We start from the raw sequence: 23,905 nt of genomic DNA, 5'->3' as shown, positions 1-23,905 counted from the left end.
GCTTCCACCAACAATGTGTCCCATGTGTTGGCCTTTAACATGAATAGATTGCCCTTCCATTGGCACTGAATATACCATAGAAGCAATTTTTGCTTGGTTTCTTTCCTCTCAGAGGCCTTGAATCCTCAGAGGCCTCTCTTATCTTCTCTCTTGAGAGCATGGGGGTTCACATCGTGCCTCAGAAGAGCCCATTATCCTTCAGATCCATGAAGCAACACGCCCACTTGAGTTTCCAGACTGCCTTCCCATACCGCACAACAATTCTTCAATGGCTATTAGACCACCAGGCATTAAATTATTTCAGTCCATCCTGAAAGCTCCTTAAAGCTCAATTTCTTCACTCAGTGACTCCCTGGAAATGAGTTATACAAGTACATTAGGATCACTGTTGCTTATTTTTGTGTGTTGTGAGGTCATATGAAGCAGTTTTTCTCTGTCTCCTTTGAATGGTAATGTAACTGCTAATGTGGTGGCTAAGGGAGAAACTTTGCTAATTTGACAAAATTGAAGCCTTTTTATCCTTTATCATGAATGCGGCAGTGCTCTAAGTGGGTATTTTAATACTTGAGGGAATGTATGATTTAATAAAGGGCCAATCTCCTCCTCAAATTGTTGGATTTGATTTTTCTCAAATGCTCCATTGGAACCTGTTCCTAGTTATTGTATGAACTGTGTGAGGGATTGTGTTACGTTCATGGCTCTCACATCATTGTTATCAAGAAAAACCCACAGATTTACTCTGATAAAATGACTGCTATTTCCTACTAAACCCAATTTGAAACATTTTAGATTTTAGTGCTGCCTTGGGACAAAAGAAATGCTTGCTTGCTAGCTTATGGAGTTTAATATAAAAAAAATAAAAAAATACGTCATCCATGGTATGAATAGTTTTCCAGTAACCAAATACATTTAAGTTGTAAAATCTCACACACTGTCTACCTGTTTGTTTACTTCTCTGCATCGCCAACACTATTACCCCTCAACCCTCCACAAAATACCTAAACGAGTTGCTGCTATTAAGACCTCTGGCAGCTTGGAACACCATTCATTCTCAAAGATTCACCAAATGAGTGCAGTACTGAATGCGGAGCTGGTATTGGCCGTTCCTCTCCGTGTGAAGCGGAGCTTCTCTGAGCCCAGCACTTCATTTGTGTGCAGTCCTCACCCCTGCACTTTATCTGCCCCGAGAGCCGAATCACATCACGTTACCCACTCTGCCTCCCTCCTTCCCTCCATCTGCCTCGTCCATCACTCTCTCAACTCCCAACACGTCCCTCCCCCCGAGGCCACAACCCCGTTAATGACTGCTCAGCTGGCCATTTGTTTTTCCTAGGATCTCCCTCACACCCTGTCTACTCTGGACGAGAGTAGAGTGACGTGTCGTATCAAAAGCAAATCAATCCAATTGTAATCAGTGATGCTGTCTACAATTGATGGGACTGTTGCAGCGTGCCATGCCAACAGTTTACAGACACCACATTCTATTTCTGACGCTCTGCACGTGCTTGCCACAACAGCTCACAGCTGATTGTCCGTGAATGTCCAGTTTATACATGTTTTGTGTAGAAAGGATGACAGTCTTACTTGTGTTTTGATCATTAATGGAAACTAGGACAAAAAACTAAATGAAATTATTTCCATTAACTAAAATAAACAAATAATAATAAAAAAAAAAGAAAAAGAAAAAGAAAAAAAAAATGTAAATAAAATGAAATATTATAAAATGTAAAACAAATTCAACCTGTTAAAATAAAAAATAAATTAAAAAAAGATAATACATGAACTTAAAATACTAAAATGTAATACTGAAACTAAAACAAAATACAAATAAATAAATAACTTAAATGAAAACTAATACTAATCTGAAACTAGAATATACTAAAAAAAAAAAAAAAAGTAATTGAATGAAAACTAAGTTTATTTCACAATAGTTAATAAAATTGTTGAAGTTAATGAAATTGACAAGACAATTTGAAAACAACATAAAAAAAATAAATAAAAAATAAAAATCTAAACTGTAATAACCTTGAGTCCCATACCTTTTAAACTCAGTCATCTCCCACACATTAACAGGTAAAGTAGCAGAGTGGAGCCCTGGAGATTTAATCTTTCCAAGCGTGTGCTCTGAAGGCACGTTCAAAGTGTTGGCTCCAGAACATTGTCGCATCAACACACGTCTGTTTCTGCTAGAGAACATGTAATGTGCTCGCTAAAGAGGAACCAGGCTATTAGCATGGGATTGTTCTTCACATCCGGTGGGTATGTGGGCACATCTAAAATGTATATAAACTCATAAGTTGTCATGCAAGTTGTCAATTTTACACTTTATTAGACATGCTATGTAAAACTCTTCTCCCACTGCAGTTTCAGAATTTTGTCAGGTTGTGGGTGTACGACACATCACCATAAAAACTGACTAGAGGAACATGCGCTCATCCACACTAGCTCTTGACTTGTTCTTTGGTAGTCTGGTACAAATGAGTTAAAACTTGGTTTCTTAATACAGTCATTTATGAAATAATGAAAATTATTTTATTTTGCTTCATTTAACAGTCACAAAATCATGAAACAACAACCAAGCACTGAAATCTCTATTAATGATCCATGTCTTTCTTCATATTTTGCCTTGCAATGATAATCGTTGTCTCTAAAATAAGCCTCAGTAGGTTACATTTTGACACCCGTTTAAAAAGAAAAGCACAAATGTCATCCTGAAATTGTCATGTTATTGTGCCATTGTGGTGACAGAGGTTCAAGGACAACAAAGAGATGACAGCAAAGGCAAGCTTATCAACAGATTTGCCTTTAACACATAATTGAAGAAATCCATTATTCAGAGGATCCAATGCAATTGCCTGTTTTAGAAATAATAGGCAGCTTAGCTCATCAAAGCTGCACTGCGGAAAATTCATACGAATATAAATTAGAGTAAATAAAATAATAAAATATATACATAAAATGTAAATTATTATACAAGTTTAGGAGAGTGCATGCATTATAAGGCCCCTTGCTCAGTTGTTCTGCCCAGCGGAGATTTAAATAAGCGTATAACCATGTTGCACCACTTGAAGCAAGCAGCCCTCTTTATTTTGAGGTGGATGTTTGATCTTTCCCCCTTCTTGATATGTTTGCAGTTATTATTTATTTCATGCTAACACCAACAAAACACAACACAAATCTGCAGGGATCTTACCACTTCCCTTCCACTCTTAGCCATTCACATGAAAGGGAATGGAGACAGAGGTGAGAAATCGAATGGTAGCTCACTTAATTATTCAGAGCTCAAGTGATACTTGGGTAGTAATCTCTTTTGCAGCACCTTGATAGGTTCCAGCATGCTTTGCGGTCAGCTGTCTGTACCAGCATGCAACCCAGAACAGTGCAGAGCAGTGCAGGGCTTGGTCAGTGTCTTATTGCCACTGCTGGGTTGGATTAAGCAGACAGTCTGGAGGTAATGATGCCCCATAAAGACAACACTGCAATCGAGTCTTGGAGCGGGTTGCCATGTGCCCTCTGTTGTTGCCATGGCCAGTATCAGGGGAGACAGCCCAGCCATTCATCTTTACAGACTGATTGGTTTGAGATGCAGTGCATGTACACCATGCCTGTTTCTTTGTTCCACTGTCTTTCTCTCTCTTTGAGAAAGTGATCACACAGAATATGAATATGCTGTTGTTGTTCTTGACTGAGTGACAGACTGCCTGATGTTCTGCCCTTCACATCTATATAAATGTGTTTATATATATATATATATATATATATATATATATATATAGATATCAAAATAAAAGCCTGCTAAACGCTACAAGCAAGGGCAGCGTTTCAAACCTGATCAAAGTTCTTTCTGTGGTCTTCAACATGGAAGTATCCATCTTCTTTTCCATTACATGTTTTTAATATTTGATTCTTCCTTATGTGCAATATGAGGAAACAGCACCATACAAGTGTATTTCAGAGGCAGTGGAGTGTGATCCCACTAAGTGAAAAGAGGCTGTTAAGATGTTATTTTTTCCCCTTTACTTTTTGAAAGAGGCTGCTCATAGCGAGTTCAAAGCAGGAGCGAAGCATCGCTGAATCTAAGTGCTTGCTCTAAATTCATTGGGTGTGTCATAAAGCAGTGAAATGATGGTAAGGATAAGATATCACTTGTAAGAACAAGACTCCAAAAGAGACTGTTGAGACACTCAAAAACACAAAAAGCTGCACTGGCTGCACAGCAACCAATTTACTACATTCTTGAGCTGTTGTGCCTTGTGTGTTCCCCTTAAAATGGACGTTATTGTAATACAAGCAACATGGAAATGACTGTGTAAAGGCATTTAATTATGTTTTTAATTTATGAATTCACCCAGCGCAAACCTTTCCACAAGCAAGTGGCTCAAAACAGCTCCTAATGAAACTCTCTACTGCTTCATTAGTAGGCAAGCATGGTGTTTTCACTGAGCTGCTTGCATCCGATTACTTGTCATCCCTTTTACCAAAGTGTTACTGCCATTTGACCTTGTAACTTCAGCATTAATGAGTAAAGTTGGCAGAAAGCTTTTGGCTTGCATTTTATTTGTTCATCTGCCTATTACAGCTATCAAATCTGTTCTCTGAAGCTAAACAGCATATGTCTTTGCCTTACTGTTGAACCTTCTGTCTGTGTATCTGTTTGTCTGTCCCTCACCTGTCCAGTTGACTAGTGAGAGAGACAAGCTAAAAGAGGCAGAGAAATGCATCAACGAAAGAAACAAGGTGGGTGTTCTCTCCCCCCTTTCTCTCTCCCAGCATTCCCAATGCCGCCCACCAGCATAATTGAAAATCTGCATTTTTTATACCTTCTAACAGGTTGATCAAAGCCGTTACCCCTCAGTGATCAGTCAGAACCTTGATTTGCTGTATTGTCTCAAAAGACTCTCAACAGATGCTGTGCAATCATTCATTACAAATGCATGCTACACAATTAGGCCATAATCCTTCCCACATATCCAGCCTATAAACAACTTGTGATGATGAATCCAGCCAAGCAGAATCTCTATACTGTGAATCAGAATGTTTCTAATGCTTACCAGAGAAGCTAGAGGGCTGAAGGTATATAAAGCGAACACTGATGGAGTGTGGCCTGCGTTCAGAACCTGTTCCAGGTTTAGGCTCAATATTTGCATTTAACTAGAGTGTTACAATCCTCAAAAGTAAGCAATTGTAATTGAATTTGCCTCTTGCTCATCACAGATGAGATGGGAATGGTTTAATTGTGTTTTGGCCATAGTTAATTACCCAAATTGTGACCGTTCCTTCTTAAAGTGCCCTCTAGAAGAGATACAGTTTCAGGCCCCTTGGCTGCTAATTAGTGCAGCTAAGGAATATGGGTAAAGGCCTGTAGAAAGAAATAAGGAAGTGGGAACTACACTTTGCTCTCTCTTTGATCCAGCATTCTAGGTCAGTGGCCAACTCAGACCTTCAGCAACCTTTGGGAATAAACGTGTAAAAAGGCTTTTTAAATCTAGGCCATCTTGGTATTGCCACTGGACAGCTATTTTCAAAGAGAGCATACAAGAACAGCTCCTATCTGCTTGTATGGGGAAATACTGAAATCTCAAAAACTGCTTGACAAGATTACACTTCAATTACATAATACAAGTAATCAATACAATTTGTCAATAGGATCATAAAGAAAAAGGAAAAGAAAGTCATGCTGGTTCACTTAATGTGAATGTGCGTTCTACAGTAAACAAACTTGAATATTGGCTCTTTATACTGAATGGCGGGACTTTCTACAGCTGTCATATTGAGTGTTACAAAATCTCTAATTTTTTATCCTTCATGTGATCCATCCCCCAGCCAAAATAAAAATGGGTGGAAAGCAGTCTTAATTGAGACATTTTCCTTTGTGATTTTTTGTTCTTGTGGTAACATTGGTCTAAACTATGGATATTATTGTGTAAAGAGAATAAGGGGCATAGCTAGTGTGTGCCAGAGGCTGATTAAGATTCCAGAATTGTGGCTGGATGGTCTGCAGCGCTTCACATGCTGCCACAGAGGGCCAAAACAATGCGGAAATGATGGTGCTCTAATTTAGCAGCTAATTTACTGCCATTCTCTTGCATTAAACTTAAAAGGGAAAATGGGCCACAACGGACCAGAGATTGACAGACGCATAATCATGGGACAGGGCAATCATCAAGGAGCCTCAGCTTCCTGCATGATGCTCCTACACCTTTTTAATTTTCTCTCTAATAAACAATCCATTGCCTGTATCGGGTAATCAAACACTCTGTAATGAATATAAAAATGTGACTAGACACATGTTATTCTTAGAGGCTGGGGCACAGAGAAGGGAATTGCTTTGGAAAATGAGAAACTTTTCACTAAGCAGGGATGAGAATGCGGCATGAAGTAAGTTTTCAGATGAAAAAAAAAAAAAGGTTTCTAATCATCCAAAGGTCAAGTCCTGTCTGGGCTATTGGGACATCTAATTGAAGCATTTGCATATCATTTGTTGCTAAAGTGTCTGGCCAGACCTTTATCGATGATTCAAAATACCTGTTTATTCTGTTGCATTGCAGAGCAAGGCTGATTTGCCAAGACATTTACTGCCCTTAGTCTTATCAGTTACTGGATGAATTGAGTTCTGTCAACTGTATAATGACTTCTCTTTCTGGAGATCATCTTGTGAACTTCAGAAATGGAGGAGACTCATTATCTTCCCAAGAGAGAAAGTCAGGCAAGAAAATGGGCCAGAAAAGGCAAAGAAAAAGGCCAAATGTTCAGATTTGGTTAGAAACAATATGCATTTTCCCTCAAGGTTAAGGCTCTCGAGAAGAAAACAGACAGGTCGACTGCCTGCTGCCACCAGTTGCATGAGCGTTCTCATTATTGCTAAAGGTTCAGGTGGCTAAATCCTATTCATACACTCAATCTATTAGCAAATTACAGAGGCAATTTACATGTTAATCAAGTGTAATGGTTTACTCTCATCTGTTATGCTTTATGATTAAAGGAGATTAATCAGTCTACACAAAGCACTTTCCATATTTCATATGCAAACAAATATCGATACTGTCATCTTGTCATTCAGTGTAATTACAGCAAGTATTTTCCATACGACGTGAATGAACGCTTATATCATTATGTCTTAAAAACAACAACAGATGATCATCGTAAACTTCATCATGCTTATTTATTTTGAGTTATGCCCTCTCTGTTAGTCTGTGCTGTGTTAGCTTTTTTCATTCTCTGCTGCTGATTTGAATCTAAAATGGCTTATGAATTGAGTGTGTACGTGTGAGAATCAATCATACAAGAATACTAAGCGACTTATGGATTTTTGTTCTAGTATGCCTTAATCAGAGCAAAAATTGCTGAAAGTAAACATTAAATAAAAAATAAAAAATGTATTATTTTACAATTTCCTTGTCTTAAAGGGATAGTTCACCCAAATATGAAAAGTCTCTCATTATTTCATCACCCTCATCCAAATGTTTATAACTTTTTTCTGCTGCAGAACACAAATTAAGATTTTTAGAAGTGTATCTCAGCTCTATAGGTTCTCACAATGCAAGTGAATTGTGACCAGAACACAGAAGGTCCAAAAAGCAAAAAAGTAATCCATATGACTCCAGTGGTTAAATCCATGTCTTCAAAAGTGATTTGATAGATGTAGGTGAGAAAACAGATCAATATATATTTTTTAAATTATTTTCTTTGCTATAAATCTCCACCTTTGACCATGTGAAAGTGTAGATTTACAGATTTACTTTGTGGACCTTCTGAGTTCTGGTCACAATTCACCTGCATTGAATGGATCTACAGAGCTGAGATATTCTTCTAAAAATCTTCATTTGTGTTCTGCAGAAGAAAGAAAGTCATACACATCTTTGATGACATGAGGGTGAGTAAATGATGAGAGCATTTTCATTTTTGGGTGAACTTTCCCTTTAATTAGTGTATATTGTTCCAAAGAAAATAAATACACAAAATCAAAAAATAATAGTTTGTCTTTGTATTCTTTTAACAAAAAGCAACTAGCTCCACCTATAACAACTTTGTCAGTCTCTCTTATTTTTCAACCCCTCCTCTCCAACCACCTGGCTCCATTCTGGCATGCAATACCCACTTTTCCCAACCCAATCAGTTCACATTGGATAAAAATAAGTCCTGTCCTTAACTTTTTCTCATTGGATTCCCGGTATCACTTGGAAATCATTCAGATGATTTAAGACAAATCGATTTCGTTCACCATTTCATGTTGACTTTAATGTTACCCAGTGATCAGCATTTTCTTACCTTACTTTTGCAATCGTGTTTTCTATGTACTAAAAGCAGACACATTATGAAACAGTCCTCCAGTCCTCACACAGCAAATCATTCCATCATACATTCAAACTCGCACATATTCACTTCCACTCTCAAACTAAACTTGTCAAATTGCTTCTCTGAGAGCCCACTGATTGACAGGTGTGCACATTTCAAAAGAGGCTACCACTCACCTATCTAGCACACTCAACTTTCCGTTTATTTATTAACATATTTGTTGTAACTACCTGCCCTGCAGGAATTGCCCTGTCCCAATTTCCACACTGAGAGGATCATGCGGTGGGCTCTGGCTCCTCTGAGTGCTGGCCCCTGCAAAGCTCTCTGGAGGTGGCGCTTGTTGTGCTAGACAGGCAGATGCTCAGTGCTGCTGAGGGAACCAGTGCCCGGAGGGAAGGCCACAGCGGGCCCAAGTCTACTGTCTGCTTTTATCAACTCCTATTTAATGCATGCGAGGAGCCCCCTACCCACCCCTCTCTCTTACTTTCTCTCAGTTTCAGACTTTTTTTAATGCACTCTCCTATAATGAAAAGTCAGCTGCTGTAAACACTGTGTCTTTTATCCTCCAATTTTCTTTGCCCTTCTCTCACCCACTGGTTTTGATGGGATAAAACATGTAATGGTGATAAAAGCGTGGGCCTTTGGGTGTAGAGCATGGATAGGAGTGGTTGGAGTGAATAGTTTGGCTCACAGTGTTTCACAGTGTTCTTGAAAGATGCCCTTGCCTGTCTCTTACTGTATTTATTCTCCTTGCAGGTTGCGGCTGGATCTGGAGCTGCTGGTGCCATTCCTCCACCACCCCCACCACCAGGTGGCATTGCACCTCCACCTCCTCCACCCCCTCCACCACCCCCAACTGCAAACGGTGGCAGACCACCTCCTCCTCCCCTACCATCATGTCTGGGACCACCGCCACCGCCACCTCCACCTGGGTGTGGTCCACCACCTCCACCCCCACCTCCTGGTGGAGGGCCTCCCCCACCTCCGGGTATGGCTCCTCCCCCACCTGTTGTCCAGCTGCCTTACGGGCTGGTGCCCAAGAAGATCTACAAACCTGAGACCGTCATGAAGCGTGTGAATTGGTCGAAGGTAAGAAAGACAAAGAAACATCTGCCCCACTTCACACAGAACACTGCTGCAATGGAGCTTGAAAGTTTTTAACACACGTGTTCTTAGAACTGAACAATGCACTTCAAAGTCTGCAGTAAATTGCAAATAGCAGCAGCAATTTAGCCTTCTTTGCACATAAGAGGAAGATGAGAAGAAAGGATGAAAAACAGTGCAACTTTTTTTCTGTGGGAGTTGATGGTCCAAAGTCTGCGAGTACATGAAGCTTATTAAAAAGAGCGTTGAGCCGTGAGATTCACGACTTGCCACTCTGCCTCCCTTCCAAGATATCAGGCCGTAAACTATTTAATTAGCTCAGGAGCCTTGCATGCACACATTCCTGCCATAATTGAATAAATGTTTTAGTTAAAGCAAAACACAAACACTTAAAACAATGTTGCGTAATCCTCCATTGCATTTAAATATGATTTCTTTGGGTCAACCTCTTTATGTATGCTTTCTTTTCCTTTTAACTATCAATCATTAATTTACCCAATTGCCTTGGGAACTTTAGCAGTCTAAAAACTGGATTAATTTATTTGTACTTTTGTACTTGAACTTGTTAATGCGTGAATGTTGAGAGGATAGACTCCTCCACAACAAACAGAGTGCTCTGAAAAAAAAAAAAGCAAATAAACAGAAACTAGCAATCATATTTAGTAGATAACACAGTATATTCCAGTTACCAGCCCTATAGTCCACCTAACACATGTAATGATCCGCTCAAATAAAACAATTCTTTTTGAAACATTTTAGAACATCAAACAACATATTTTTATCTCTCATTGCAGTTGCCATGCCATGGTGCCTGACAGGTTGTGTTTATTTATTTATTTTTCTTTGTTAATGAGAATGAACATTTACAGAAAATTAAAGTCTCTGAAGTATAAGGAAAGTGGAAGCTGACTCTGATGGTTAGAGTCATATATATACCTCATTTTAAAATGCTAAAAAGTCTATGTAGTCTTAACCATTAGAGCAGATGAGGGCTTGTTTAATTGGCACAGGGAATAGACGAAAGTGTAGAATTCTTCTGTAAATAGGTTTCTTGCAACTTTGAGGTATTAAAAGGCCAAATATGATACATGAAGAGAACAGCTTTGCCAATGGTAGATATAATGTGGAGATACAGGTATGCAATTGATTAAGATGTCCACAGAATTGCTAAAAAATGTGAACAAACACTTATTTTGTATATATGTATAGATATATATATACATTCACAACAACTTTATTAGGATCATTATGGTCCTAATAAAGTGCCCTATTTGGTCTTCTGCTGTTGTAGCCCATCCACCTCAAGGTTCGACGTGTTGTGCATTCTGAAATGCTATTCTGCTCATTACAGTTGTAAAGAGGGGATATCTGAGTTACCGTAGCCTTTCTGTCAGCTCGAACCAGTCTGGCCATTCTCCGTTGACCTCTCTCATCAACAAGGCATTTTTGTCCGCAGAACTGCCACTTACTCGATGTTTCTTGTTTTTGGCATCATTCTGAGTAAACTCTAGAGACGGTTGCACATGAAAATCCCAGGAGATCAGCAGTTACAGAAATACACAAACCAGCCCGTCTGGTGCCAACAATCATGCCATGGTCTAAATCACTGAGATCACATTTTTTCCCAATTCTGATGGTTGATGTGAACATTAACTGAAGCTCCTGACCCATATCTGCATGATTTTATGCATTGCACTGCTGCCACATAATTGGCTAATTAGATAATCGCATGAATAGGTAGGTATACAGGTGTTCCTAATAAAGTGGTCGGTGAGTGTGTATGTGTATATATATATATATATATATATATATATATATATATATATATATAGGGCTTGTAGGCCTGTTGTAAGACAGGTCCTTACCAGACATCACCGGTAACAACGTCGCCTATGGGCACAAACCAGCCTTCGCTGGACAAGACAGGACTGGCAAAAAGTGCTCTTCACTGACGAGTCACAGTTTTGTCTCACCAGGGGTGATGGTCGGACTCGCGTTTATCGTCGAAGGGATAAGTGTGTAACACTTCTCAATGAAAGGAGAAGGCGAGAAGCAGATTTTCTGGTTCAGGTAGGCGTTTTATTCTCCTCACTGCAGCAGATACACTCTTTCAGAGTTTTCATGCTGTTCAATAATTCTCTCAAAATAAACAAACTTCTTCACAATAATAAAGTCTCAGCTTCGCAATAATAAACTCTTGGCTTCACAATAGGATCTCTGGTACCCAGGCTCTCTCTCTCATCTACTTGCGGTGTGGCTTTATTTATGCCGCTCTCCCCGTACTCATTGAAATTAGAGACAGGTGTTAGACATAATTTAGCTCAGGTGTAAGCGCCCTTACCGCTTTCTCTCTCTCCGGAGAGATGCTTGACCACGCCCCCGCTGCCACATATCCCCACCACCCGACTCAGGCCGGGGCGGCATCTGTCCACCACCTGCAAGAGTATGGCCCCCAGCCCCCTGTCTGAAGCATCTGTCTGTAAAACAAAAGGGAGAGAGAAGTCAGGTGAATGTAAAAGCGGCCCCCTGCAAAGTGCGGCTTTAACTTGCGTGAACGCCCGCTGACACTGCTCCGTCCACTGGACCGGGTCTGGAGCTCCCTTTTTAGTGAGATCAGTCAGCGGGCTGGTGACATCCGAATAATTAGGCACGAACCTTCTATAATAGCCAGCCAGCCCCAGGAACTGTCTCACCCCTTTTTTGGTCTTGGGCCTCAGGCAGGTCGCAATCGCCGCTGTCTTGTCAATTTGGGGATGCACCTGCCCGTGGCCCAAGTGGAACCCCAGATACCGTACCTCCACCCGCCCAATCGCTCACTTCTTTGGGTTCGCTGTGAGTCCCGCTCAGCGCAGCGATCTCAGAACCGCCCTCAGATGTTGCATGTGCTGTTGCCAATCATTGCTATAAATGATGATGTCATTTAAATAGGCAGAGGCGTAAGCTGAATGCGGTCTGAGGATTCGGTCCATGAGACGCTGAAACGTAGCCGGGGCTCCAAACAAACCGAACGGAAGTGTCACAAATTGGTGTAATCCAAACGGTGTGGAGAAGGCGTTTTTTTCACAGGAAATTGGTGTCAAGGGGATCTGCCAATAACCCTTCGTCAAATCCAATGTCGAATAAAATCGAGCAGTGCCCAACCGATCGAGCAACTCATCAACGCGAGGCATTGGATACGCATCAAATTTAGACACTGTGTTGACTTTCCTATAATCCACACAGAACCGTACAGACCCGTCGCTCTTAGGCACTAGAACAACTGGGCTGGACCAATCACTGTGGGATTCTTCTATTACCCCCATATTGAGCATTGCATCCAATTCTTCCCAAACGATTTTCTTCTTGTGTTCGGGTAATCGATAGGGGCGGCTATATACCACGACCCCCGGCTCGGTCTCGATGTGGTGATGGTTGAGGTTTGTACGTCCCGGTAGAGGAGAGAACACATCTGCAAACTACTGTTGCAACCTAGCAACCTCCGCGAGTTGACTTGGTGAGAGGTGGTCTCCGCAAGTGACCGGGGTGAACTGTTTATGTTTTGAACTCACCTCCGGTCCGAGCTCCTCCTTCTCGGGAACTACCATAGCCAACGTCACAGGGACCGCCTCCCTCCACAATTTCAGGAGATTGAGGTGGTATATTTGACGTGTGCCCACTCTATCGGTTCGTTTAACCTCATAATCGAGATCTCCCACTCGTCGTGTGACCTCAAGGGTCCTTGCCACTTGGCGAGTAATTTAGAACTTGATATGGGAAGCAATACAAGCACTTTATCTCCCGGTGCAAATTCCCTTAGCTGAGTTCCCCTGTCATACAGTCGGCACTGTCGTTCTTGAGCTTGGAGCAAATTCTCCTGTGTTAGCTGCCCCAAAGTGTGGAGTTTTGCTCCAAGATCAAGAACGTATTGAATTTCATTTTTACTGTTTGAAGGTCCCTCCTCCCAGGCCTCTCGCAATACATCAAGCACACCGCGTGGGCGTCGCCCATACAGCAGCTCGAATGGGGAGAAGCCAGTGGAGGCTTGCGGGACCTCTCGTACTGCAAATAACAGGGGGTTGAGCCATTTATCCCAATTTCTAGCATCGTCGTGCACGAACTTACGAATCATATTTTTGAGGGTTTTATTAAATCGTTCCACCAGGCCATCCGTTTGAGGATGGTATACGCTGGTGCGAATCGATTTAATACTCAACAACTCATACAGCTCGCGTAGTGTCCGTGACATAAACGTTGTGCCCTGATCAGTGAGGATTTCTTTCGGAATCCCCACTCGGGAGATTATTTTGAAGAGTGCCTCCGCAACACTGTGTGCTGAGATGTTGCGAAGAGGCACTGCTTCCGGATATCGCGTTGCATAGTCCACTAGGACCAATACAAAGCGATGTCCGCATGCTGACCATTCAAATGGCCCGACGAGGTCCATTCCAATTCTTTCAAAGGGGACCTCGATCAAGGGAAGAGGGTGCAATGGCGCTTTTGGGGTGGCCGGTGGGTTAACCAGCTGGCATTCGCAGCATGCCGCACACCACCTGCGGACATCGCCGCCAATAGAAACGGGCTATTAGATGGTTCAGTGTTTTCCTTTCTCCTAAGTGACCCGCCATGGGATTATAATGAGCCGCTGGAATACCATTTCCCAACGGCTCCGTGGAATCAAAAGTTGGGTTGTATCCTCTTTTGTTTGAGCATCCTGTGTCACTCTATACAACCGCTCATTTATAATCGCAAATTAGGAGTATGAAAGGGCGATGTCCAGCTGGAGTCGTTGACCATCGATGACGCTCACTTGGTCGAAGGCGTGTTTGAGGGTTTCGTCTCCAAAGGGAAATCCTGCTCAGGGAATTCCCTGAGAAGGGGAGGGGCTGCAGCCTCTCCCCCTCTCCCTCTCCCCTGCCAGAGCATCGCACATTGCACATCTCCCTAACTTCATACAGGACCCATCCGCAAATTCCCTTTAATAAAACTCTAAAATCAGGCCAATCAGTCCCCAAAATCAGCGGATGGGTGAGGTGGGAACTAACCGCGGCCTCCACTCTATGCTTTTTCCCCTGGAATTTAATCGTCAGATTCACCGCCGGATACTTGTGAATATCCCCGTGCACACATTTCACCCTCACCGTTTTAGTTGTGCCCAATGCCTCGGGTTGAACCAAGCGTTGGTGGATAGTGGTTTGATTACACCCGGTGTCCACCAACGCTTGGTGAGTACCCCCCTTAACACTTACCGGTATCCTGTATGCTCTGGCCCGGTCGGGGGCAGCCTGTGGGAGGTCAGAGACCCGCACCACCATCCCCAGCTCCATCAGAGGGCACTGATCCCGGAAGTGGTCCAGGTCCCTGCACATCCAGCAGGCTGGCCCAGGCGCTACGCTCGCACTTGCGTTGGCGGGCGCCGCCCCTGAGGGGGAGAGCGGCGGGGCATCGGGATAGGGGAAGGTGTCGCCTCCTACACCCGGGGAACTGGTCTCAGTGAAGTCCTCCTCATCTGCGTGGGGCAGGAACAGGACCTGGAGAGAGAGCAGAATGAGAGGAGAGAGGGGAGGGTAATGAGAGGGGGAGAGAGAGAGAGTGGGAGGGCTCTTCCGCCCTCGGAATCGCCACCATGTGGTCCTCCGCAAGCCGGACGGCTTCCTCCAGCGACGCCGGGCGGTGGCACTGGACCCACTCTGCCGTCCCCTTTGGCAGTCGATGTATTAATTGCTCCAGTACTACCTGGTCGATGATCCCGTCGATGCCGTGGTCCCCCGTTAGCAACCATCTTCGGCAGGCGTCGCGGAGCCGTTGGGCGAAGGCAAACGGGTGGTCGGAGCTCTCCAGCTTCAGGCTCCAGAAGAGTTGACGACTTCCTTCCGGATTCCGACCAACCCGTTGTAGGATGGCTTTCTTTAAGTCTCTGTAAGCCAGGAGGCTCGTCGCTGGCAGTTGTCGAGCTGCGAGCTGGGCTTCCCTGGACAGTAGCGGGATGAGTCGGGCTGCCCACTGGCCGAGCAGCCAGCCCCAGATCTTGGCAGTGCGTTCGAACAGATCCAGGAATGCCTCTGGGTCGTCCGCCACCCCCATCTTCTGTAACGTAGGTGGGGGTAACGGCATGTGGGTGTCCGGGGTCGCGGCTGGGGATGCCCCCTGGCTGTGGAGGCTCCGGATTGCCTGTCAGTCCTCTGCTTGAGCGCGCATGAGCTCCACAAACCGGCGGTCTTGATCTTGCCAGAGCTCAAGCAGGGATTGCTGGTGGCTCCGATGTAAGCCAGCGAGAGCTTGGAGGATCTCAGCCAACTGGGAGGACTCTACGGGGCAACTTCTGTCCATCTTCAAACCTTTTTCCCGGGTTTCGGCACCAGTGTAACACTTCTCAATGAAAAGAGGAGGCGAGAAGCAGATTTCCTGGTTCAGGTAGGTGTTTTATTCTCCTCACTGCAGCAGATACACTCTTTCAGGGTTTTCACGCTGTTCAATAATTCACTCTCAAAATAAACAAACTTCTTCACAATAATAAACTCTCAGCTTCGCAATAATAAACTCTTGGCTTCACAATAGGATCTCTGGTACCCAGGCTCTCTCTCTCATCTACTTGCGGTGTGGCTCTATTTATGCCGCTCTCCCCGTGCTCACTGAAATTAGAGACAGGTGTTAGACATAATTTAGCTCAGGTGTAAGCGCCCTTACCGCTTTCTCTCTCTCCGGAGAGATGCTTGACCACGCCCCCACTGCCACAAAGTGTTACACCAAGGCTTCTACTCTGGAGCGGAATCGATTTGGAGGTGGAGGGTCTGTCATGGTCTGGGGCGGTATGTCACAGCATCATCGGACTGAGCTTGTTGTCACTGCAGGCAATCTCAACGCTGTGCATTACAGGGAAGACATCCTCCTCTTTGGATCTGATTGGATGAGAGACGTTCCATGAGTACTGTTGGTCTCACACCATCAACATTCAGACGCTTCACTGTGTGTATCACTCCACTTGTGTTCGTGCTGTTCTAAACTAAAGTGTAAGAGCAGTGCAGATGTGGTTAAGAGTTATCTGTCTCTTTACATTTAATATTGTGTCATTACATATTTTAGCCAGCAGGTGGAGTCAAAGGACAATTTTTTTGTGTAATGTGAGCCAGTTGGTGACGTGAAGTGAGTCAGCGTTACTCAGTGTTTACTTTCAACAGCACTCCGCGATCGCTCATATTACTACTACACTACTAAAGCTAGGGAATAGCTTTAAACGGCTTTAAACTAACAACTTCAGCTTTTAGGCTCATCAAAGCTGAGAGAAACAACAGACTGATTAATTACACAAACTCAAGGTGCTTATCTCTTACCGGAGTTTCCACATTGGTGAGAAAATACTGTTCAAAATGGCAGATGAGATTGCGGTTTCTATAGTGAAAGACTCTTGCGCACCAGCTACCGTGAAATAGGATATATACAAAGTTGAAGTCAGAAGTTTACATGCACTTAAGTTGAAGAATTTGTTAATTTGTTAACTCCACAGATTTCATAATAGCAAACTATATTTTTGACAAGTAATTTAGGATATCTACTTTGTGCATGACACGAGTAATTTTTCCAACAATTGTTTACAGACAGATTGTTTCATTTTTAATTGACTATATCACAATCAGAAGTTTACATTCACTAAGATAACAGTGCCTTTAAGCAGCTTGGAAAATTCCAGAAAATTATGTCAAGCCTTTAGGCATTTAGCCAATTAGCATCTGATAGGCTGATTGGAGGTGTACCTGTGGATGTACCTTCAAACTCAGTGTCTCTTGGCTTGACATCATGGAAAAATCTAAAGAAATAAGCCAAGACCTCAGAAAAAAAATATGTGGACCTCCACAAGTCTGGTTCATCCTTGGGAGCAATTTCCAAACACCTGAAGGTACCTTGTTCATCTGTACAAACAATAGAACGCAAGTATAAACACCATGGGACCATGCAGCCATCGTACCGCTCAGGAAGGAGACACATTCTGTCTCCTAGAGATAAATGCAATTTGGTGCAAAAAGTGCAAATCAATCCCACAACAACAGCAAAGGACGACAAGTATAGATATCCACAGTAAAACGAGTCCTATTTCGACTTAACCTGAAAGGCTGCTCAGCAAGGAAGAAGCTGTCATTGTTCTTGCATGTGTGCCGGCTCTAACTGTTGTTTGTTTTTCTCTCTCTTGTGTCTCACAGGTGGAGCTGGCACGCGTGATCAGCGTTTCCATGGGAACGCTGATCGATTTCGTGGAGACGCTGATCGCAGTGATGAGTTACATGCCCGCTGCCACATGCTTTCCTCTATTTGCATGCCCTTCTTATTCCTCGTGTTTCCCCTCCTTCTTTGGCAGTTTATTGTTTGCTGTTACTGTTGACATATGTGCTGTTTACGGTGAAGACTAACTTCTCTCTCTTGTATAGTTGGAATGAGTTTGAGTATCTGTTGGTTGCTATTGAGGTGCGGTTCTACCTGTCTGCTTGCATTTACTCTCACAAGCTGGTGCCCAGGACTGTGGAGGAGGATTCCTCGATTTCTGCCCGCGTCTCAGGAGACTCGTCTGGGCTTCGCAGCCTTCTTCGGACCTCGTTGGACGAGCTTGTGTATCGGTTGGCTGCTAGTTGATTGAGGTGCAGTTACCTGTCTGCTTGCATTCACCCCAGTCACTTGGTGCCCAAGACTGTGGAGGAGGATTCCTCGATTTCTGCCGTGTCTTGGGAAGATTCTTCTGGCGTAGTGACACGCCTCAGTCCAGGTGGTGGAGGATGAATCACCGTTGCCTCCATGTCTGAGACCGTCAACCCGTGCATCTTATCATGTGGCCTGTTGAAAGCATTACCGTGGAAACATAGCATGTGTGGAGGCTTCACACCATCCACTGCGGCATCCATGCACAACTCACCACACACCCTGGGCCAATTTGGTTGCTTAGGAGACCTGGCTAAAGTCACTCAGCATGCCCTGGGATTCAAACTCGTGAACTGCAGGGGCAGTAGTCAGCGTCTTTACTCACTGAGCTACCCAGGCCCCCCTCTATTTCACATTCTTAAAATAAAGTGTGATCCTAACTGACTGGGAATGTTTTCTACGATTAAATGTCAGGAATTGTGAAAATTTTAGTTTAAATGTATTTGGCTAAGGTGTATGTAAACTTCTGACTTCAACTAATATATATATATATATATATATATATATATATATATATATATATATATATATATATATATATCATACAAAATGTGCACTATTCATTAACAAGGCTGTGAGCTGATTTATAATGATCACTTCTGTTAATTGACCAATCAGACACAAATAACATCCAGTCAGATAATCTCAAAATTGCCAAATAATGTCTGATTAATCAGCCTGGCAAATATGCTCTCTTATATTTGCCTGTAATTGCCTATATGCACTGACTAGTCTATTATTAGTCTGTGCATATTATTATGTCATGTGTGGTTTTTGTGTGTGTCACTTTCTGTCCTCTCCAAGACTCTGTGATCATTAAACTGGCTTCCCCAATCAGACAAATGGAGGGACAAAAATGAAGTGGATAGACAGTACTCAGAAACATTCTTACCCACTGGAGGGAAGACAGTGTTTGTCTAGAGTGAAGTTTCAATTAAGAACAATTCCAGTCATCCTTCATCATAGTTAGAGACCACTAACCCAAAGACTTGTTCAAAAAGAGAAATTCACAGAAAAAAAAAAAAAAAAATTCCTGAAGATGTAAAAATTTGCCTATCCATTACATGACACATTTGCTCAATAAATCATTCCCTCTGGATGGAGAGACATAGATGAGTTGATGTCGTGTATGGTGAAACTGACATATCTCAGGTGTCACTGTGTTAATGAACCAGTGGTAGGTGATGGAGAGAGAAAGAGAGCGAGACATAGACTGAAAATGAGAATGCTAATCAGTTCATATCTTGCTATTTAAAATCACCCACAGGAGACCCCTCGATCTCTCACAACACAGGGAGATAACAGTGTGACAGTAAAAACAGCCAGCAGCATTAAAGTTGGGGAACACTCCAGCCCCTACACCCCTCCCGATCTTTTTCTAAAGTGTGTAACAGGCTTTCAAATAGCCACATCGGAGATTGTTGCCTGGAGGTGCTGTAATGCAGTTTCTCCAACTGTTAGAACACCCACACAGGGGAGCCGCACTCCGTTATGGAAGAGTAAAGGATTGCTCGCGTCTGCGGCGAAGACCGTTCGGAGGTGCTTGCCTCCTGCCCACCCAAGGCAAGAGGAAGCTACAGTATTCACTCTGCTGCTTGAGTGTGAACAAGGTCATCTTGGCTGAGCCTCATGTTAATTACTCTGTTTGGAGGAGCCACAATTGTTTTGTAGAGTGCACTTATGAGGCAGTGCACTAATGAGACTAATTTTCCTCTCTCTTTTGGTCTAGCTCTCTGTCTCTACCACCCTTTGCTCTGTTTGGATTTATTGAAACAGTAATGGGATCTGATACTGTCCAGTTATGATGGTTATAGTCGAGAATAATTAAGGGGAAACTGTAGAAACATGAGGGTTGCTTGCTGCTTGGTGTGTGTGCATGTGGATGGCAGGAACTGATTTATTACCAAAATGGGTTAAGTACATCATTTGATGTGAATTGTCGGGAGATTCTGTGGGATTCAGTTAGTGTCTTGGAAATTCATTAGATTCCTTGAATTGTCTGTTAACTTGACAGGCTGGTCTCTCAGGCCTACATTTATACTAGTCTCAACTTGTCTTGGTATGCATTATAGCAGTGATTCTCAACTGGTTTAGCTTGAGGAGCCAGATTCTTCAATGGACATCTAGTGGTGAACGTACACTACCAAATGTAACCCATAAATAATGTAGTCTGGGTTGTATTTATTTTTTACCTTTCATAGTTTTGGTTTTTCAGGATGAGGGCATGCCATGCAACCTTTCCTGTCCTTAACCAAATTTGTCAGCAACAACAAATATGGGAATTGTTTTCTCCAACTTTATAGATGTTCACAAGCCTATTTACTTTGCTATTATTAATAATGCATGATTGTCTTGTATGTTGTATTTTATAATGTGTTTTTAGTAGTGTTTTTTTTGTTTTCCTGCTCTCCACAACCCTACTGAAATAGACCTGCGAACCACCAATTGAGTACCACACTATTAACAAATTGAGAAGCATTTCTTCTCATTTGGACTTCCTGCATCGTGCGGGAAGCATATCATTTTCTTTCATGCTTATATTGAGGTGAAGTTAAGGAGCAGCTCTAAACTGTAATAAAGGAGAATAAAAAGAGTTTTAACAGTAAATACAATAACTCCTTCAGTTGTCACTTGTGATGGTGACAATTCCTTGTGTTATTGTGTGTAGATTCTAATTATGTCCTACACATATCTTGAAAATAGCGGTGTGTATTTGTCTTTGCTGAACATTTTCTTCAGTCATTCGTCTGCAATTATACAAATTACCACCACGATGTACTCTGAGATTAAGAAAGAAACATCTTTGCAAAGGTGTGATTTCGTGCCTGTCACAACCTCTCATTTTCTTTTCATTTGGATTTTAAAAGTGATGTGTTGATTGAGGCTGAATTGGAGAAAAAGGAGAAAGGAAAAAAAAGCCCTCAGCATGACTGTTTTTGATTGTGGATTGACAGCGGGATTTGATGCTGACATTACGTGGATAACAGGTGATGAAATCTACATTACTATTGCATGCACAGAATTCATATACATACTAGATGGTTTACATTTTCAGAAGCAAACGTGTGTGGTGCTTGCCTGTACAAAACCATCTGGCACAATGCTAGGCTGTTGTGGGTAGTTGCCAGGGCATTTGAAAAAGGGTTTGCTATTTCAACAAATTAAAATCTGGTCTGGCTGGTTGCTAGGCTGTTAAAGCTAGTTGCTAGTTCTGGGTAGTTACTCACTATGATAGTCTCTATGATATTCTCATCTCTAGATACGGCTCAGTCTTTTATTCAATGTAAATCTAGTATAGCTGTGTTTCAAATGACGTGCCATACACAGTGTGATCACTATATACTGTACTTTGTGCTCAGCCAGCTAGTGCACTCTCAGTAAGTAGTATTGTCTCAAATGGAACAAATTTTTTTTTCTATTTTTCTATTTTTTTATTTTTTTTATTTTTATTTACTACATTGAAGCATTTACTTTTTTCAGATGAAGGATGTAATGTTTCAAGTGCACATAATGTGTTACCCCTGGCTTTAACAAGAGATACTTAAAATAATATATATTATCAGACAAAATGGGGTGATGGCAAAGAATTCAACACATTTGCAAGGTGCTGTGTTTTATTGTCCACTAATTAACAATTGTGCATCTAGTCATTTAGAAAAGTATTAGCACTTTTCTGTTTAACAATCCATGTGATTTGAAAAATAAATTTGTAGCACAAATGCTACAGTATGAGTTTTGCACAAAAGTTTAATATTTAAGGCTACAGGATCATTTCCCCTAAACCCACTTATGAGCAATGACCACTAATTACAAGTAGCATTATTTTATGCATGCTTTAGGGCTGTTTTTGTATTTATACATTGGGTATGGTTACAGTAATTCACAAAAAAAAAAAATAAAAATAAATCTTTGAACATCATTGCCTTCATCATCATTTTTCAGGCATCATGTTTTGCTCAACTCACTACCCTTAAAGGCCGACAAGATCTCTGAAGCAACCGTCTGTATTATTTCCCAATTATACATCTTTCCACTGTGCTCATTTACTGGTGCTGCTGTGTTGGGAAGACCCTTTACTGTAGATGTCAATGCAGTAAAACGACAGACTGTTTTAAATGAATCGAGAGCGGTTTCAATTTTCCATCAACAAAAGTCAACAAGAGCTTTAAAATCTTAGGTTCTAGGGTTTTCCGACACCTAATTTATTGCACATGCTTGCTTTGACGTTGGTGAATAGCACAGTGCAGTTGTCTCATTCTAGTGCTGTAATGATGTGTAGAGAATGAGCCAGACATGATGAGGGGGAGGAGGTCACTATCTGTAAACTCTGAGTAAAGAAGAACATGGACAAGGTTCAGAGTTTCACAGTTTAACTTGCCACCACTCTCCATGAGTTCTCACCACTGTAATCGTGACTCTAATCTCACACACAAGTAGAAGCACACACAAGGGCCTCAAGGAAGCCCTGTATAATTACAGTAGTTTAACTTTTGTCCACCAGACACAGATCAGACACAGCCTTGCATTCAGTAATGCAACAGTGTGCAACAGAATGGAAGAGAATGCAGGGATTTTGAGACATATTTTTAAAATTGATTTGTTGAGCTATTTTTAAATTATCATCTTAAAAGCACAACATTCAGGGCGAGATTCTAAAAAAAATTTCGAAAGTGGGTTTTAGCATGCTGACAGTCCTAAAATGACTGTTAACATGGTAAAGCACAGCACAATCAAAAACCCTTTCCAAAAAGTTGTGTTTCTAATTTCATCCCATTTGAAGCACTGGAGATAAAAACAAAAACAAAAAAACACTCAATTGTCAAACTAGTTATTGGTTGTTGGAAGACTAATCGACCTTCGTGACCCATACCTAGGCTATCACAAACACATACACAAACATATTTAATGGAAAATGCAAATAGAAATCAAAATAGTTCTTTCATTTGTACTTGTGTGTGTGTGTGTGTGTGTGTGTTTAAGTGTGTGAATGCTCAAGTGTGTGTTTGTGCTTGCTTGCTCCATTCCTGTCTGTGTTTGACAGATTTTTTTCTGTGCTTACAGATAGTGCCTCAGGAGATGGCGGAAAATTGCTTTTGGCTCAAAGTCAAAGAGGAGCGCTTTGAGAACACAGACATGTTCGGCCAACTTTCACTCTCCTTCTCTTCCAAATCCAGAGGTAAGCACAACCTGTTTTGCATCTACCCCCAATCACATGCGCACACCTCGTTTCAGCTGCTTGATGCCTGCTTTTATCCCTCCAAACATTTGGAAACCAATTGTCTCTGTGAAATCTTCATTATCTTTATAAAGCTGTCTCCGTTTTCCCCTACTTCTCTCTTTTTTGGGTCTCAACAATCAGATTGAGGAAGCGCTTAGCTCTGTGCCAATTAGCAGAGCTGCAGAGTTGGAAGTGTACACATAAGACTTTATGTGTCAGCGCAGAGTTAGTTTACAAAGCATTCCTCTTCCTTCAAGGGAACTGTACTCTAAGCGGTTGTGGGTTTCGATTGGAGCAGAGGACAGACATGCCTGGTTAGCTTGGCTGCCTTTTCGCTCCACTGAATGCCCCTTGAGAGACAGAGAGAAAAAGACAGTTAAAGTACACAGAGTTGCACTCTTGTTTTGGGCAGTTTGTTTCTTAGATTCACTTGCCATTTACTTTGCTTGTTTATTCACACTGCTGGAGAAGGATGAAGTGTTTCGGCAAGGCATTAAGGGTGAAACTTTGACAATCAATGCCCTCAGTACATTCTAATGACTTGCAAGAGGGCCTGTTAAATGGCAATTGAAGACTTGGCTCATATTGGCACCAGCAGTCAGATGATGAGTAACTGAAGTGAACTGA

General features: G+C 42.2%; 1 protein-coding gene across 8 annotated transcripts in view; it reads left to right on the top strand.

Moving 5' to 3' along the window:
- Nucleotides 1-23,905, top strand: part of LOC127418368 (protein diaphanous homolog 2-like) — a 653,451-nt gene that overhangs the window by 225,966 nt on the left and 403,580 nt on the right. For 7 of the 8 annotated variants that reach the window (XM_051658976.1, XM_051658975.1, XM_051658977.1 and 4 more), the window contains 3 exons: nt 4,678-4,737; nt 9,052-9,384; nt 23,122-23,236. In XM_051658976.1, coding sequence (XP_051514936.1) covers nt 4,678-4,737; nt 9,052-9,384; nt 23,122-23,236 — 508 coding nt within the window. The remainder of the gene's footprint in view (nt 1-4,677; nt 4,738-9,051; nt 9,385-23,121; nt 23,237-23,905) is intronic. The other variant, XM_051658980.1, reaches the window with a different exon arrangement.

This window comes from Myxocyprinus asiaticus, chromosome 27, assembly GCF_019703515.2.
Source record: "Myxocyprinus asiaticus isolate MX2 ecotype Aquarium Trade chromosome 27, UBuf_Myxa_2, whole genome shotgun sequence".
Lineage (NCBI taxonomy): Eukaryota > Metazoa > Chordata > Actinopteri > Cypriniformes > Catostomidae > Myxocyprinus > Myxocyprinus asiaticus.
This window is presented reverse-complemented; position numbering and strand designations above follow the sequence as displayed.